At 36.1% G+C, this 14117-nt stretch overlaps 1 protein-coding gene across 3 annotated transcripts in view; it reads left to right on the top strand.

Moving 5' to 3' along the window:
• The window catches only part of CFTR (CF transmembrane conductance regulator), a 191923-nt gene that overhangs the window by 92331 nt on the left and 85475 nt on the right, over positions 1–14117 (top strand). For all 3 annotated transcript variants that reach the window (XM_043873384.1, XM_043873381.1, XM_043873383.1), the window contains exons 12-15: positions 4893–4987; positions 7873–7959; positions 9475–10201; positions 12103–12231. In XM_043873384.1, the coding sequence (XP_043729319.1) occupies positions 4893–4987; positions 7873–7959; positions 9475–10201; positions 12103–12231 (1038 nt within the window). The remainder of the gene's footprint in view (positions 1–4892; positions 4988–7872; positions 7960–9474; positions 10202–12102; positions 12232–14117) is intronic.

Raw genomic sequence — 14117 nt, 5'->3', positions numbered from 1 at the left:
GGTAGGCTGCAGTCCATGGGGTCACTAAGAGTCAGACACGACTGAGCAACTTCACTTTCATTTTTCACTTTCATGCATTGGAGAAGGAAATGGCAACCCACTCCAGTATTCTTGCCTGGAGAATCCCAGGGATGGGGGAGCCTGGTGGGCTGATGTCTATGGGGTTGCACAGAGTCGGACTTAGCAGTAGCAGACTGTTCAATAAGGAACAAAGCTGGAATACTCAACTGGATGGCATGGGACCCAGGATTTGAACCCCGGTCTATAAGCTATTGGGAAATCTCAGTTACTTGTGACTTAGCAGTAGCAGGCTCCCTTTGATTATTTTATATTGAGAAGATAATAAGATGAATAAAACTGTCGTAGCACAATATAGCATAGATAGATCCCCTGGAGAAGGAAATGGCAACCAGCTCCAGTATTCTTGCCTGAGAGATCCCATGGACAGAAGAGCCTGGCAGACTATATAGTCCATAGGGTCATGAGAGAATCAGACATAACTTAGCGACTAAACAACAACAGCAAAATGTTAAATAAAATTAAATAGCCATCTTCAAAGTGGAAGCATTTGGAAAGTATCTAGATCTAATCTGGTGTCACTCTTAAGAATATGGTGTCACTCTTAAGAACATGGTGTCACTCTTAAGAACCTTGAACTTTAAGTTTCAAAATATGTGACCGTGTACATAGCAACCTCAACAGAAGTACACTTGGTGAAGACTTACAAAATTAGGACTTGAACATAGGACTTCCAATTCTCAGTCCAATTCTTTCCCCCTACATTATCCCTTGTACATTTTTATGATAATATGAATAAAGGCTATATTTTCAGACTAATTAGAATTTGCTTTTCCTTTAGTAGGAGAGTGGGGCATAGTATTACATCAGGTGAACATTTTATTCAAGGTCAAATGGAAATGAATGATGTATACAAATCATTGGTAAACATCTCATTCTAAAACTGTACATCACCAATGTTTGAGTATGATTTATGGACCAAGCGCTTTATATTAAATTACTTCAAATTTTTGAACCTGTTAAGGGAAGATACTATTATTCCCTTTTATAGATGGAGAACTGAAGCCCAGAAGAGACTTGCCCAAAGCTACTTATCTAGTTATTAATGGAAACAACTGGAAAATAGGCCACTGTGTTCTGTAGTCAGTGTTGCCATTCATATTTTCTATTTTGTTTTAAGCTTTATTTTAGAATTAAAAATACTCCACTCAGATTGGCACATTTCATCTCCTTTATTTATATTTATTGAATTCCTTTGTACATTCCATATTTCTATTTCTCATACTGAGCACCTTTATAAAAGATGGACTATAATTGCACCCAGGTTATGGTTAGGGGAATTAAATTACAAAGCTGTTAAGTAACTGAGATTTCACAATAGCTTATAGACCGGGGTTCAAATCCTGGGTCCCATGCCATCCAGTTGAGTATTCCAGCTTTGTTCCTTATTGAACAGTCACCTCTAGCATGGTTTACATGACATCCCAACTGCTTTCTAAATGGGCACCACAAACATCATTCAGATTTCAGCTCACCAGTGACCTGGGGGCAAGGATGCTTAGATTCAATTCTTCATGGCATTTTCCAAGAAAGCACCCAACCTGGAAATTCTCCCAAGTATGAGTGGAAGTTTCACACTGAGAAATCCCATTCTGTCTAAGCCAGGCCAGAGAAGGTGACTGACTCACCAGGCACCATTCCAGGCAGGCCTGGGCATCCCAGGGATGCAGGCGTGGCTTACTGACTGAGTGCTGAGCATCCCAGGCATAGGGTAGAGTTCATTGTCATAGGAGCTTAAAATCTGATACTGTTCTGAAAATAAAAAGGAAACAGTAGCTTGTATTATAATTGAAATAGATTAATGTGGTACTGAGAAACCATTTAAGCAGTTCCTTCCTTGAAGCTTCATTTTCTTAATGCATTTTCTTCTTTCCCTGGACCAGCTCCAAGTCAGGATTTGAGGAGTGGTACTCAAAGGAAATGCTATTCCTGGTCTTTTTTGGAGGAATTTAATGATATTTCATTCAATCTGAGTGTGTAAAGCTTGAGCTCACTTGAGGATCTTCTGATTTCTTTCTCTAGTGTTATGTTTTGGCCTGTTCATGTAGGAAAGAAGGAAGAGACTTTTTTAGTTTCCTTCTCCCTCCTATTTCCTTGGCTTGTTGAAAGGATGAGTATTACAGGCTCCTGTGAGAGATATTTGGCTGAAACAATCTCTTATATATTGTCTTAAGAAAATTATTGTAATAAATTGCGTTTGTATTCTTTGGACATTCAAATTCACCAGGGATATTTGCTAAAGTGTCAACTATGGTTCCTTGTCTTCTATCATTTCCTATATTCCCATTCATTTTTCTTGTCTCTTTATGCTGCAACTATCTTCCTGCTTTTTCCTGTTGATATCTGTTTCTTCTGACAATTATTCTCTTCCCCATTTTCTTTCTTTCTCTAGGCTTACACCTTTCTTCATTTTCTTTATCTCATATATACCTCTTTCTTTGTAGCTTGATATTTGTTTACCTTCCCTTTCTCCATTCTCTCCTCTTTTCTTTCTTCATTCCACAAATCTTTGTTAAATTGTTGCACTGGGCTAGGATTCTGCACCCTCCAAGTCTATAACTGTGTTATAATCATACCATCAAGATAGCTACTGATATTTCTAAATTTTAAAAATTAGAAGTTTTATCTGATTTAACTAAAACTGTATTGAATTCAAATTTGAAAAAAAAATAGCTCCAATAATTCCGGTAACCTCTGGCTTTTTCAGATTGTGTTAGAAAATATGCCTCCTTTACAAAAGCCTACACTCAATTTATTCATATACGAAAATGTATTCTTTTTTTTCTCTGAAAGATTTAATTTTCTAAAAGGGAATGGAATATGGGTAAGGGAAAGATGGTACAGTAGAGAAGAAATACACCTGTGAGCTGTTTTACCAAGTGCTCTAGATCGAGGGCAGAGGATGTGCTGCGTAGAACAGCTCAGTTCAGGCTTCAAGGTCGAGGTGCTCCTGGGTATGCTCCTTCAGCAAGACTGAGACTTAAAACAGGGGTGTGGAATTTAGCTGCAATCCTTGTTATTTGGATGGAATCATAGGTATGTGGTCTGGTTCATAAGTTGAACCAAAAAAATTCGGTCCAGTAGAAAGAACTGAAGCACTTGTTTTCCTGGGTCTTGTAACTATGGAAGGTCCTCCTCACTGCAGTGCTATATGGGTCTCAGTGGTCTACTCCAGTGCCTGAGTAACCAGCTCCCCTGGGTCCAGCTGTATCTTCTCTTACGTGGCAGGGTTTTTTTTTTTTTTTTTAACCACATTTAAAAAAAAATCATATTTGGTCCTCTTAGGTCAAGAGTACTGACAACAGCAGTTCCTTGGAGGCAGTGGCTGGCTTGGTTTCAGCCTACAGGAGCTGCCAGCTAGTTCATAATATAAATGATTACTTAATAATTTATCAGCTATAAATTGACAGTTTTGTATATGAAGTTCTATTTAACTTTCATGTGGTAGATAACAGAAACAATAAAAATAACCATTTTGGCAGTTTAAATATAGATAATGTTAGTGTCAGATCAAGGAGAACAGATGAACTACTTCTGGGTTGTGAAAGAAAAAAGAAGACTTGAAGAGTATTTTTAAGAGAGAAGAAGATGGTAACAAAAGAAAAGAGAATATATATGGGGATGAGAAAAGAAAAGGCAAAGACCTTGTTTTGAACTAAAGACAGAATTGTTGCTTAGTTGCTAAGTCATGTCCAACTCTTTTGCAACCCTGGACTGTAGCCTGCCAGGCTCCTCTGTCCATGGGATTTCCTAGGCAAGAATACTGAAGTGGCTTGCCATTTTCTTCTCCAGGGGATCTTCCCAATCCGGGATCGAACTTGTGTCTCTTGTGTTGGCAAGCGGATTCTTTACCACTGAGCACCTGAATACTATTCACCTGACTCCTCATTCTCAAGTCTCAGGGCAAACCTCATCTATTCCAGAAAGCCTTCTAGCATTTTCTGCCTGCTTTATAATACTTCTATATTCAGAAGAATTAATTTGCCAATTAATTGTGTCTTGTTTTATCTTAAAGTGGTTAATTGATCCTTTAGGATGTTTTCCAGCTTTCTCCAGGATTATGGCTTATCTTCTGAGTTAGGCTTACAATGGCAATTTGAAGATGATTTCTTATAAATTCTAATTTTTTAGAATGTCTAGCATGGTTGTTGCCACAGAAAATCTCATGAACTGAAGAAAGGACACATGTGGCAGGGAAGTGACAGGAGAGGCAGAGTAGATGGGGAGAGGATATAAGGATGAGGTGGGAGGATGGATGAAGAGAGCTGTGTTGTTTGGGGGGTGAGTAGGTGAGAGAAGTGTGGAAAGGAGATGCGTTGTACTCATGGTCACCCACTGAGTATGCTTAGATACTTCAGGGAGATGTAAATGATATTCTTTTTGTTTCCTTATTAGGAGGTTTGTTCATCTTTGGAGATTTCCTTTTAAAAGGGTGGATTTAGATTGGAAGGAAGTGCACGTTAGCACGTTAATAGCCCTGGGTTTGTGTAATGGTCAGTGGATGGCACATCTTTACATATCAAATTTGCATATGCTTTACTTTTTGTATTTTCCAGTTCTTAATGATCATAAATAGCAATTGGAAAATTAAAGAAAAACTTCTTTATGAAATTTCAGCGATGTTTTGACCAATTGAAATGCATTTGAAATAGCTGAGATGCGATGTTCACAGTTTCTGCTGTGATTACAGTGGAAGTCTGATACATGATTACATTTGAAGGAAGATGTACCTTTTAAATTCAGATCTGACATACTGACAATTCCTAACTTTCTATTTTTTTCTCTTTTCCCTAACTTTCTATTTTTGATAATAGGACATCTCCAAGTTTGCAGAGAAAGACAACATAGTTCTTGGAGAAGGTGGAATCACATTGAGTGGAGGTCAACGAGCAAGAATTTCTTTAGCAAGGTGAATATCCGCTTATTGGTCCAGCAAGCATTTGTTGTATAAATGAGTGCAAAACATTATAGATAGTTCTCTTGTTTCTTTATATCCTCTTTCTGGAATTAAAAAATGCCCAGGATCTTATAGCTAGCAGGTTAAGCCTAACCTTTTGGAACTATAGATAATGATATAGTATTTATATCTGATAAAGTTCATGGCTTTTTAAAAATGCGTACCCTTTTGTTAATGTGTATCTGTTTGTTTGCCTTATGATTCCCTTCAAATGGAAAACCCTAACATTCTGCCTAGCACAGGGAAGAGAAGATGTATACTTTTATTTAGTCCTCCATACAGTTCCCTGCTCACCCTATCCCAAAACGTACACATCTGCTCTAGGCTTCTGGTTTTGTTTCTTGGTTTAGATAAACATAAATTTTCAAAATTTTCAACATAACTAATTAATCTCACAACAGAAATAGCAGGGCAGATGATATACTTAAGCTTAAAGTCTGTAATCTTCAAAGAAAAATAAATGGGACAAGCACATCTAATATTGTGTGGGGTATGGTAGTCTCTTGGTAGAGATATTCTTGGTCTAAGCATTTTGAGCTGTCAAAGAGAAGTGTGTGTGTGTGTGTGTGTGTATATATATAAGTTAATTTGTGGTTAAACTGTAACATTCAGTTTAAAAAAATATTGATCATGTGGGATATTAAATGTTCCTCCAGGTTTATTTGAATAAAATTCTTCTTACTGTGTTGCTGAAGTTATTAACAAGAAATCACAATGACTTACTGATATTTTGGCCTTTCTCCCCCTTATTTTCTCATGTTTCCAAAAGCTGGGAGGAAACTAATTCACTGAGCACTTACAATTGCCTAGTACTATTCTGGGTGGGGTGTGCGTGAGTACATGTGTAATTTTACTTAATCCACATATCACTCTGCCAAAAAAGAACTATTCTTCCCACTTTTTGTGGAAGAGATCATGAGGTAATTGAGGTGGTTAGATCTTAACTTGCCAAAAGCCACACTGGGAAATGGTAGAGTTACAGTTTGAATCAGGTCATCTTGACTTTACATTAAACCATGACTCGACTTTGGGATTACAATGTCAAGTAATAAATCAATGATGTGTAGTCACTAAGTCATGTCCAACTCTTTTGCAACCCCATGGACTCTAGCCCACCAGACTCTTCTGTCCATGGGATTCTCCATGCAAGAATGCTGGAGTGAGTTGCCATTTACTCCTCCAGGGGATCTTTCCCATCCAGGGACTGAACCAGTGTCTCCTGCATTGGCAGCTAGATTCTTTACCGACTGAGCCACCAGGGAAGCCCAATATATCTATATAGCCCATATATAGATATGAGTAATTCACAGACAAAATAATGCCTACTAAGTAAAGGAAAGTTGGTTAATCTGTGAGCCTAAGTAAGACTGTCTTAAACATTTCATTTCAAATTTAGGAAAACATGCTATATGGCTTCAAACTTTAGCATAGAATTGAGTCTGTATTTACCAGTTGAAAATTTCAGTTTTATTATAAAATACAGTTTGGGGCATTAAACAAAATAGTTGTTTATTGCTCTTCTGATCTGAATATGTCATGTGTTGACCAGTTTTGGATGATGTGTATATTATTCTAATCTCTTGATAAACTGTGGTCATAAATGGGGCTTCCCTGGTGGCTCAGCAGATAAAGAATCTGCCTGCAATGCAGGAGACTCAGGAGACCTGGGTTTGATCCCTGGGTTGGGAATATTCTCTGGAGAAGGAAATGGCAACCCACTCCAGTATTCTTGCCTGGAGAATCCCATGGACAGAGAAGCCTGGTAGGCTCAGGTCCATGGGGTCACAAAGAGTTGGACATGACTGAAGTGACTGAGCACCTGGTCATAAATGTGAAGGAGAGAGAAGAATTGAGTATGGGAAGAAAGCTCTTGAGGATACATTTTGTTGGGGGTCTTTTATCTAGTTCCTGAATGTTGTTTTCAAAAGTAATTTGCATTGCAAAGTTTCTTCTAGATTCTGCTTTGACTTTTTGCCATTTCTGTTTTTAATTATTTTATTTCTCTTAGTTACCTGCTGACTAAACATAGTTTCTTTTTTTCAGAATTACATGTAAACACTGAATTGTATGTGGTTGTTATAGGTATAGGGTTACTCACAACCACAGCTGAAAAATTTAGATGTTATGAAGAAATAACCTTATTTCCACTCATATGGGACCATATCTTCATTTTATTACTGTCCTATGATGAACTTAAGATTTTACTTGCTCATAAAATTTTATTTTTTAACTTAGAATATAAAAATAATATGGGTATACATTGTTATTGCAAGTTTTGCATCCTGCACTTTTGTGGAACTTTTATGAGTATGGTCCATAAATTAGGACTGTCAGGAGCAAAGAGCAATCTCAATCATACAGTTGTAACAGTGCTGCTATTGGTTTATTGGTAACAGTCAACAATGAAAAAAAAAAAAGTAATTTCACTTAAGTGCTGAGATTTAGTTGCTGTCTCTGACACTTTACAGGGTTGAAACATTCTCTTTTCTTTGTTTCTGATTGCTGAGAACAGGGCTTGTGTAATTTTTACCCTTGTGTTCCCAGCATGTAGCATTGTGCTTGCTGTAAATAGGTACTATTGTTGAAAGGTTTTCTTTCTTCCTTTTTCTTTTTTAAGGCAATATTTAAATTTATATGTATGGTGTGATTTAGTTTGTAACTTTTGCAAGTGTATGTTACTTACACTTAGCAAAACGACCTCAGAAGTTTTTGGAGTATTGTGCAAAATTATAAAAATCCCATGTGACTTATCTTTTAAAATTTATTTAAAATCACCTACACCGAATGAAATGGTAAATATTGAAGGAATTTAATTTAATTTTCATTTTCTTTTTTAGAGCAGTATACAAAGACGCTGATTTGTACCTATTAGACTCTCCTTTTGGCTATCTAGATGTTTTAACAGAGAAAGAAATATTTGAAAGGTATGTTCTTGAATAACTTGTAATACTCATCCTAAGAGACAAGAAAGAATGACTATACAACCATAGGCTACATATTATTCCTTGAGAAATAAGGTCCACCACTGACTCAGTGTGGCATTATGTAATTTAGCTATTTAAATCTGATCTTCCCTCCATGGTCAAGATCACTTCACTTTTCTGTCCACCTTATGCTGAACCAATTTCTCCCATTGCTGTTACTTTAACAATCACTGTCTATGGAGTTTTGATAGTATTACTGTCTTGTGACATAGCTTATATTATTTAAATTGATTGTTATACTCAAATTTTTTATTTACTTTTTCTGTATTTTACTCCTTAGATAGTAAACTTCTTAAGGAACCAAAGAAATAGAATGTTTTGATGTTTTAATATAGGTGAATGCTCTAAGTATTCGTCTACCTCAATACCTCCTTCAGAACCTCTTTCTCAGGAACACAGAGTTTGGGTGTACATTTTCTTGGAGGTCCCATTAGGGCTCAATGTATGTGAAGTTCCTAAGAGGAACAGTTGGTTATATGACTTGATTTTAAAGTATTAAAATGATTTTATAGACTATGAAGTAGTTTAAAATAATCAGTAAGGATGTAGGGTATGTGTGTATTAAATCACCACATTGTTCCTAGAAGCACCTTTCCTAAAATTTGGTTAAATTTAATACCTGTGATACTATTTTTACAATCCTGTAATTATAAATACCTTCTTACCAATATAAACTTTGCTAGTTGTATTAGTATGTTAAAGTGTTAGTCTAGAATTATGGCTCTTTCTATAAAATATATACTGTTTTAATGCCTAAAAGAAATTGGTCTTCCTTAGATGGTTCTAGTCAGGATTTACTTCTACACTGGAGGGAAATTTTGTTGGAGGAAGTTCAGGTTTCTTATACAATTCTCAGGTTATTGTTGTGTTTTTAACAAGCAAATTAGTCTTAAGGTTTTTAAAATTAACTTTTTATTGGAATATAGTTACTTTATGATATGTTAGGTCCTTCTGTACAGTGTAAACTTTGAGGACTTAATTAGTAGTCAACTTAAAATATAAAAGAAAATGAGCAGAAAGTTTAAAGAACAAGAAAGTTCTGACATTTTAGAAGACGTGTAGAAATATAGCCTCTAAGGAATCTTAAAGGTCATCTGATTCTCTCATTTTCTAGATGAATCAACCACAGCCCAAAGGGTAACTAGTTTGTTCAAAGTCAAATGTTTATTTAATGTTGGGTATTTAATTTCATTTTAGGTCCATTAACACTCAACTTTATGGTATAGCATACTATAATAATTAAATAACACAGTATTTCATGACATATTTAATCAAGAAGTACCAAATTAATTACTATTGAATATTTACTTTTAGAATTATTTAAGTGTAATAATAACATTTTATAATAGAAGTTATATACAGGAGTACATTAATAAAATGTTAAAATATAGTACATATACTATTGTAATAAAATGTTTATAAAATTAATATTTGTGTATTTTTATATTCTTAAAGCTGTGTCTGTAAATTGATGGCTAACAAAACTAGGATTTTGGTCACTTCTAAAATGGAGCACTTAAGGAAAGCTGACAAAATATTAATTTTACATGAAGGTAGCATCTATTTTTATGGGACATTTTCTGAATTACAAAATCAGCGGCCTGACTTCAGCTCGAAGCTCATGGGATGTGACACTTTCGACCAGTTTACTGCAGAACGAAGAAATTCAATCATAACTGAGACTTTACGGCGTTTCTCATTAGAAGGAGATACTTCTGTGTCCTGGAAAGAAACGAAAAAGACTTCTTTTAAACAGACTGGAGAGTTTGGTGAAAAAAGGAAGAACTCCATTCTCAATTCAATCAACTCTAAAAGGAAATTTTCAGTTGCACAAAAGACTTCATTACAAATGAATGGGATTGAAGAAACTTCTGATGAGCCTTTAGAGAGAAAACTATCCTTGGTTCCCCATTCTGAACCTGGAGAGGGGATCCTGCCTCGGAGCAATGCAGTCAACAGTGGCCCCACTTTTCTGGGAGGGAGGAGGCAGTCAGTTCTGAACCTTATGACCTGCTCCTCAGTGAACCAAGGTCAAAGCATTCATCGAAAGACAGCAACATCCACACGAAAAATGTCACTGGCTCCTCAGGCAAGCTTAGCCGAAATAGATATATATTCAAGACGGTTATCTCAGGATACTGGCTTGGAAATCAGTGAAGAAATTAATGAAGAAGATTTAAGGGTGTGTATCAATTATCAGTGTGGTGTTTGGCTTTTTCTTTTGGCCACAGAATGGAATGAAATACAGAGTAAATAGCAAAACTTACTTAAATTTGAGTTTAGGATGAGGTTTATTTTTAAGATTCCCAAAGTCCAAAGTATGAACATTATGTAAGCAACTTCAAGATGTAGAAGAATCAACTATTTCCCTTTGTGATTTCCTTTTGTCTCTTACCATAAGATATATTGTAAGTCAAAGCAAGGGCTGTTATTGGGTCCTTTTCTAAGCAGTAATGATCATTATTATCAATTAGAAAAATTATGAATTATTATAAATCTGTTTCATTACCCCCTTAAAACCTCTGTAGGAAGAGGTGGAGTGAAAATAAATACATAAACAAATAGTAGCTTCAGTTATTGAGAGCTTTAAAAAATGTTTCTGTATGCAGGTAATCTCTTTAAGGCATATATACATCTAATCTCTCAACAGGACTAATTTTCTGGTTTATACATCAGTCTTGCCTGAACTTAGTAAACCTGAGCTTTTTCATCTTTTAAATTGGCTATATATACATAGGATTTCTGGGCAGGTTTCTTTTAAAGAAGGTTCGTGAAATTCAACATATACTACTGCCAACTTTCAGGTAGAAAGTATTTTCTAAAGAATAAAATGCTTTCTTTCTTAAAATAGGAAGCAGTAGGAAAGAGGAAGTTTATATTTTTTAGTTTTACTAGAAAAGTTCCTTCAGTGCCTTGGATGAAATAGTGTTATAATCAATTGATATGTTTAATAGCATAGATCAGTTAAGAGTAGTGTGAACTTTGGCAAGTCGCATGTCATTTAATGTCTAGGGCCAAAGTTTTCTTCTTTGTTAAATGAGGGAACAGAATAGGTGATCTCTAAAGTACCTACTTTGTGTTTCTATAATTTTGAAAAAGGTTTCCTGAAAGATAATTTATCTGTATGGTTGTAATTATCAATCTAGATGAATTTCTCAAACTGGATTCTATAAGTTGAATGGTAAAGATGATCACTTCGACTGATAATAGTATTTGTTGATTGCTTCTAGTGCCATGAACATAGAATAGAAGGGACCTGTCCTTATCCTCATTTACAGATAAGAAAACTAAATTTTAGGGAAGTTTAGCTGCCTGGATTCAAGCAGCTCCTAGGAGGGCAATGGTAGAGTCCAGTATCAAAATCAGGTTTATTTGACTTCAAGAATCTTTATACCTAACCAGTGTGCCATATTCTGATTTCATAGGGTTCTTTTCTCTGAGGTTCTAGCGCTGCTTCTGTGAATTTTGTTGGTAATAAAAACTATCTTTTCCATTTGAAATATCTGGAATTTCTCTCTTTCAAATTATTGAACTATAGCTCTCAAATAACAGATGAAGACTGAGGGTTAGATTTATGTAACTTAAGTCATAGTTGGGAAAGAGAATCCTAGCTACTATGGAATGTACAAGCATCAGGCAGCCTTCAGGTCTATTGAAAGACCACTAGAGCTGGCAAAATTCCAAACTATTTTTCCATGGACCCCCCCCAAAGCAAAGAGTTAAATCAGGGGGATTCTGGGAAGCTTCAATTCGCTAGTACCATTTATTGATAAAATGTGTGACATTGTTAAGCATTAAAATGGTAAAATGGTCCAAAACAATATAGTTGTATTATCAGCGATACTGTGTTCACAGTTTAAAGAATTGCAGTGTTTCTCATTTTTGCAGAAAGCTATCTATCTAGCTCCAGTTTTACTGGCTGTGAAGTGACATAGCATGTGTCATTCATAATGGTTTATGTTCACTGAAATTTCACTTAGTTTCAGATAGTAATAATTATTTCCTCACATTCAAAATAAGACCACAATTGTTGTGTGAAATTGTATTGCCTCATTGTAATAACCAGGATTTTTTTTTTTACAGGATTGCTTTTTTGATGATGTGGAGAACATACCAGCAGTGACTACATGGAACACATACCTTCGATATATTACTGTCCACAAGAGCTTAATGTTTGTGCTAATTTGGTGCTTAGTTGTTTTTCTGGCTGAGGTAAGAATTTTCTATTATAACATATTAATGTAATTTAAAGTTAATTGGGAATAGTTTGGAAGGACATATATATGTACACACATGTATACTTACGTAACTTGTATGTGTGCATGCGTGCTAAGTTGCTTTAATTGTGTCTGACTTTTTGCAACCCTATGGACTGTAGCCCGCCAGGCTCCTCTATCCATGGGTTTCCCAGGCAAGAATACTGGAGTGGGTTGCCATTTCCTTCTCCATACATATACATAAATATAAGTGTATATGTATATATATAATTTTATATTGTAAAATTATTTTGTTACTTCATACATAATATATAAAATATACTTAAGCACATATCTTCTATATGAAGAGTTTTTAATGGAGTCATTCAAAACCTCAAAGTAGAATGCTCTGTATGAATTGAAATTAACAAAGAAAATTATTTGTACTAAATTTTAAACTTATTTGACTCTTATGTTATTAAATATGCTGATGATGAATCACCACTTTTAAAATACTACTTCCTCACAAAATTAAATAAATATGTATTAGTGGCTTTGTAACCATTTTAAACAAACCTTTCAAAGATTCAGATCATCCATTTGCTTCAGAATTCTTTTGTTTTCATGCCACCGTTGTGATCTCTTTACCATGCCCCTGGAAAACAGACGCATCAAATCACCAGGTTAAAATAAAAGAGGGTGTAGTACATCACCAGTTCAGCACCAGGTAATAGGTTTCTGAATCTGGTTGGTGGATGAGGTTTTTCTCCAGGTCAGGAGGAGCCACTTAAATGTCAAAAGAGGCTTGGCAAGAGGATGTCTGCAGTAAAGTGGCTTTGAGTCAGGATGGAGAATACCCTTCAATTGTCTAAAGGAGGCAATTGTAACTCAAAATCAGCCAAGGGCTTCCCATAAGGAAATCTGGGATTAGTTTCGCTAAAACTTATTTAACAACATAAGATGAAAATAAAGATTTTTTTTTTTTCCTGTAAATATTTTCTACTTTTTTAATGTGGGTCGTTGGTTAAAGTAAAACAAGCAAATGAACACTATGTGGGTACAAGAAAACACATCTGGATTGGATTCAGCCTTGTATGACCACACCAGGAAAATCTCAGAGGATACTGCTGGATGTCTCTCACTGTAGAGCCTGAGTCCAACATAAAGATCCAGGTTGCCTTCAGGGGAGATATGACTTGGGTGAAGTATTGCCTCTCCTGAGGGCCTATAGTTCTATGCATACATGAAACCCAAGCTTAAAACTCCGTCATTGTCTTGTTGTTTAGTCACTAAGTTGTGTCCAACTCTTCTGCGACCCCACGGACTGTAGCCCACCAGGCTCCCCTGTTGATGGGATTTCCCAGGCAAGAATACTAGAGTGGGTTGTCATTTCCTCCTTGAAGGGATCTTTATGACTCAGGGATTGAACCCACATCTCCTGCATTGACAGGCAGATTCTTTACCACTGAGCTACCAGAGAAGTTCCTGTTGTCTTATTAGGCTGTTTCTAACCTCAATTAAGAAGTCTACATAAAATGTTATCACTCTTCCCTGACCAAGTAGTGGAAAATATCTAAAGGTATATACCAAAAGTTTTATATATCACTTTACCTATAAAGTCACTCAGTCATGTCCAGCTCTTTGTGACCCCACGGACTATACAGTCCATGGAATTCTCCAGGCCAGAATACTGGAGTGAGTAGCCTTTCCCTTCTCCAGAGGATCTTCCCGACATAGGAATCGAACCGAGGTCTCCTGCATTACAGGCAGATTCTTTACCACCTGAGCCACCAGGGAAGTCCTGGCTCAGATGGTAAGGCGTTTGCCTACAAAGCGGGAGACCCAGGTTTGATCCCTGTGTCAGGAAGATCCTCTGGAGAAGGAAATGGCAACCCACTCCAG

Source organism: Cervus elaphus, chromosome 18 (genome assembly GCF_910594005.1).
Source record: "Cervus elaphus chromosome 18, mCerEla1.1, whole genome shotgun sequence".
NCBI classification, from domain to species: Eukaryota; Metazoa; Chordata; class Mammalia; order Artiodactyla; family Cervidae; genus Cervus; species Cervus elaphus.
This window is presented reverse-complemented; position numbering and strand designations above follow the sequence as displayed.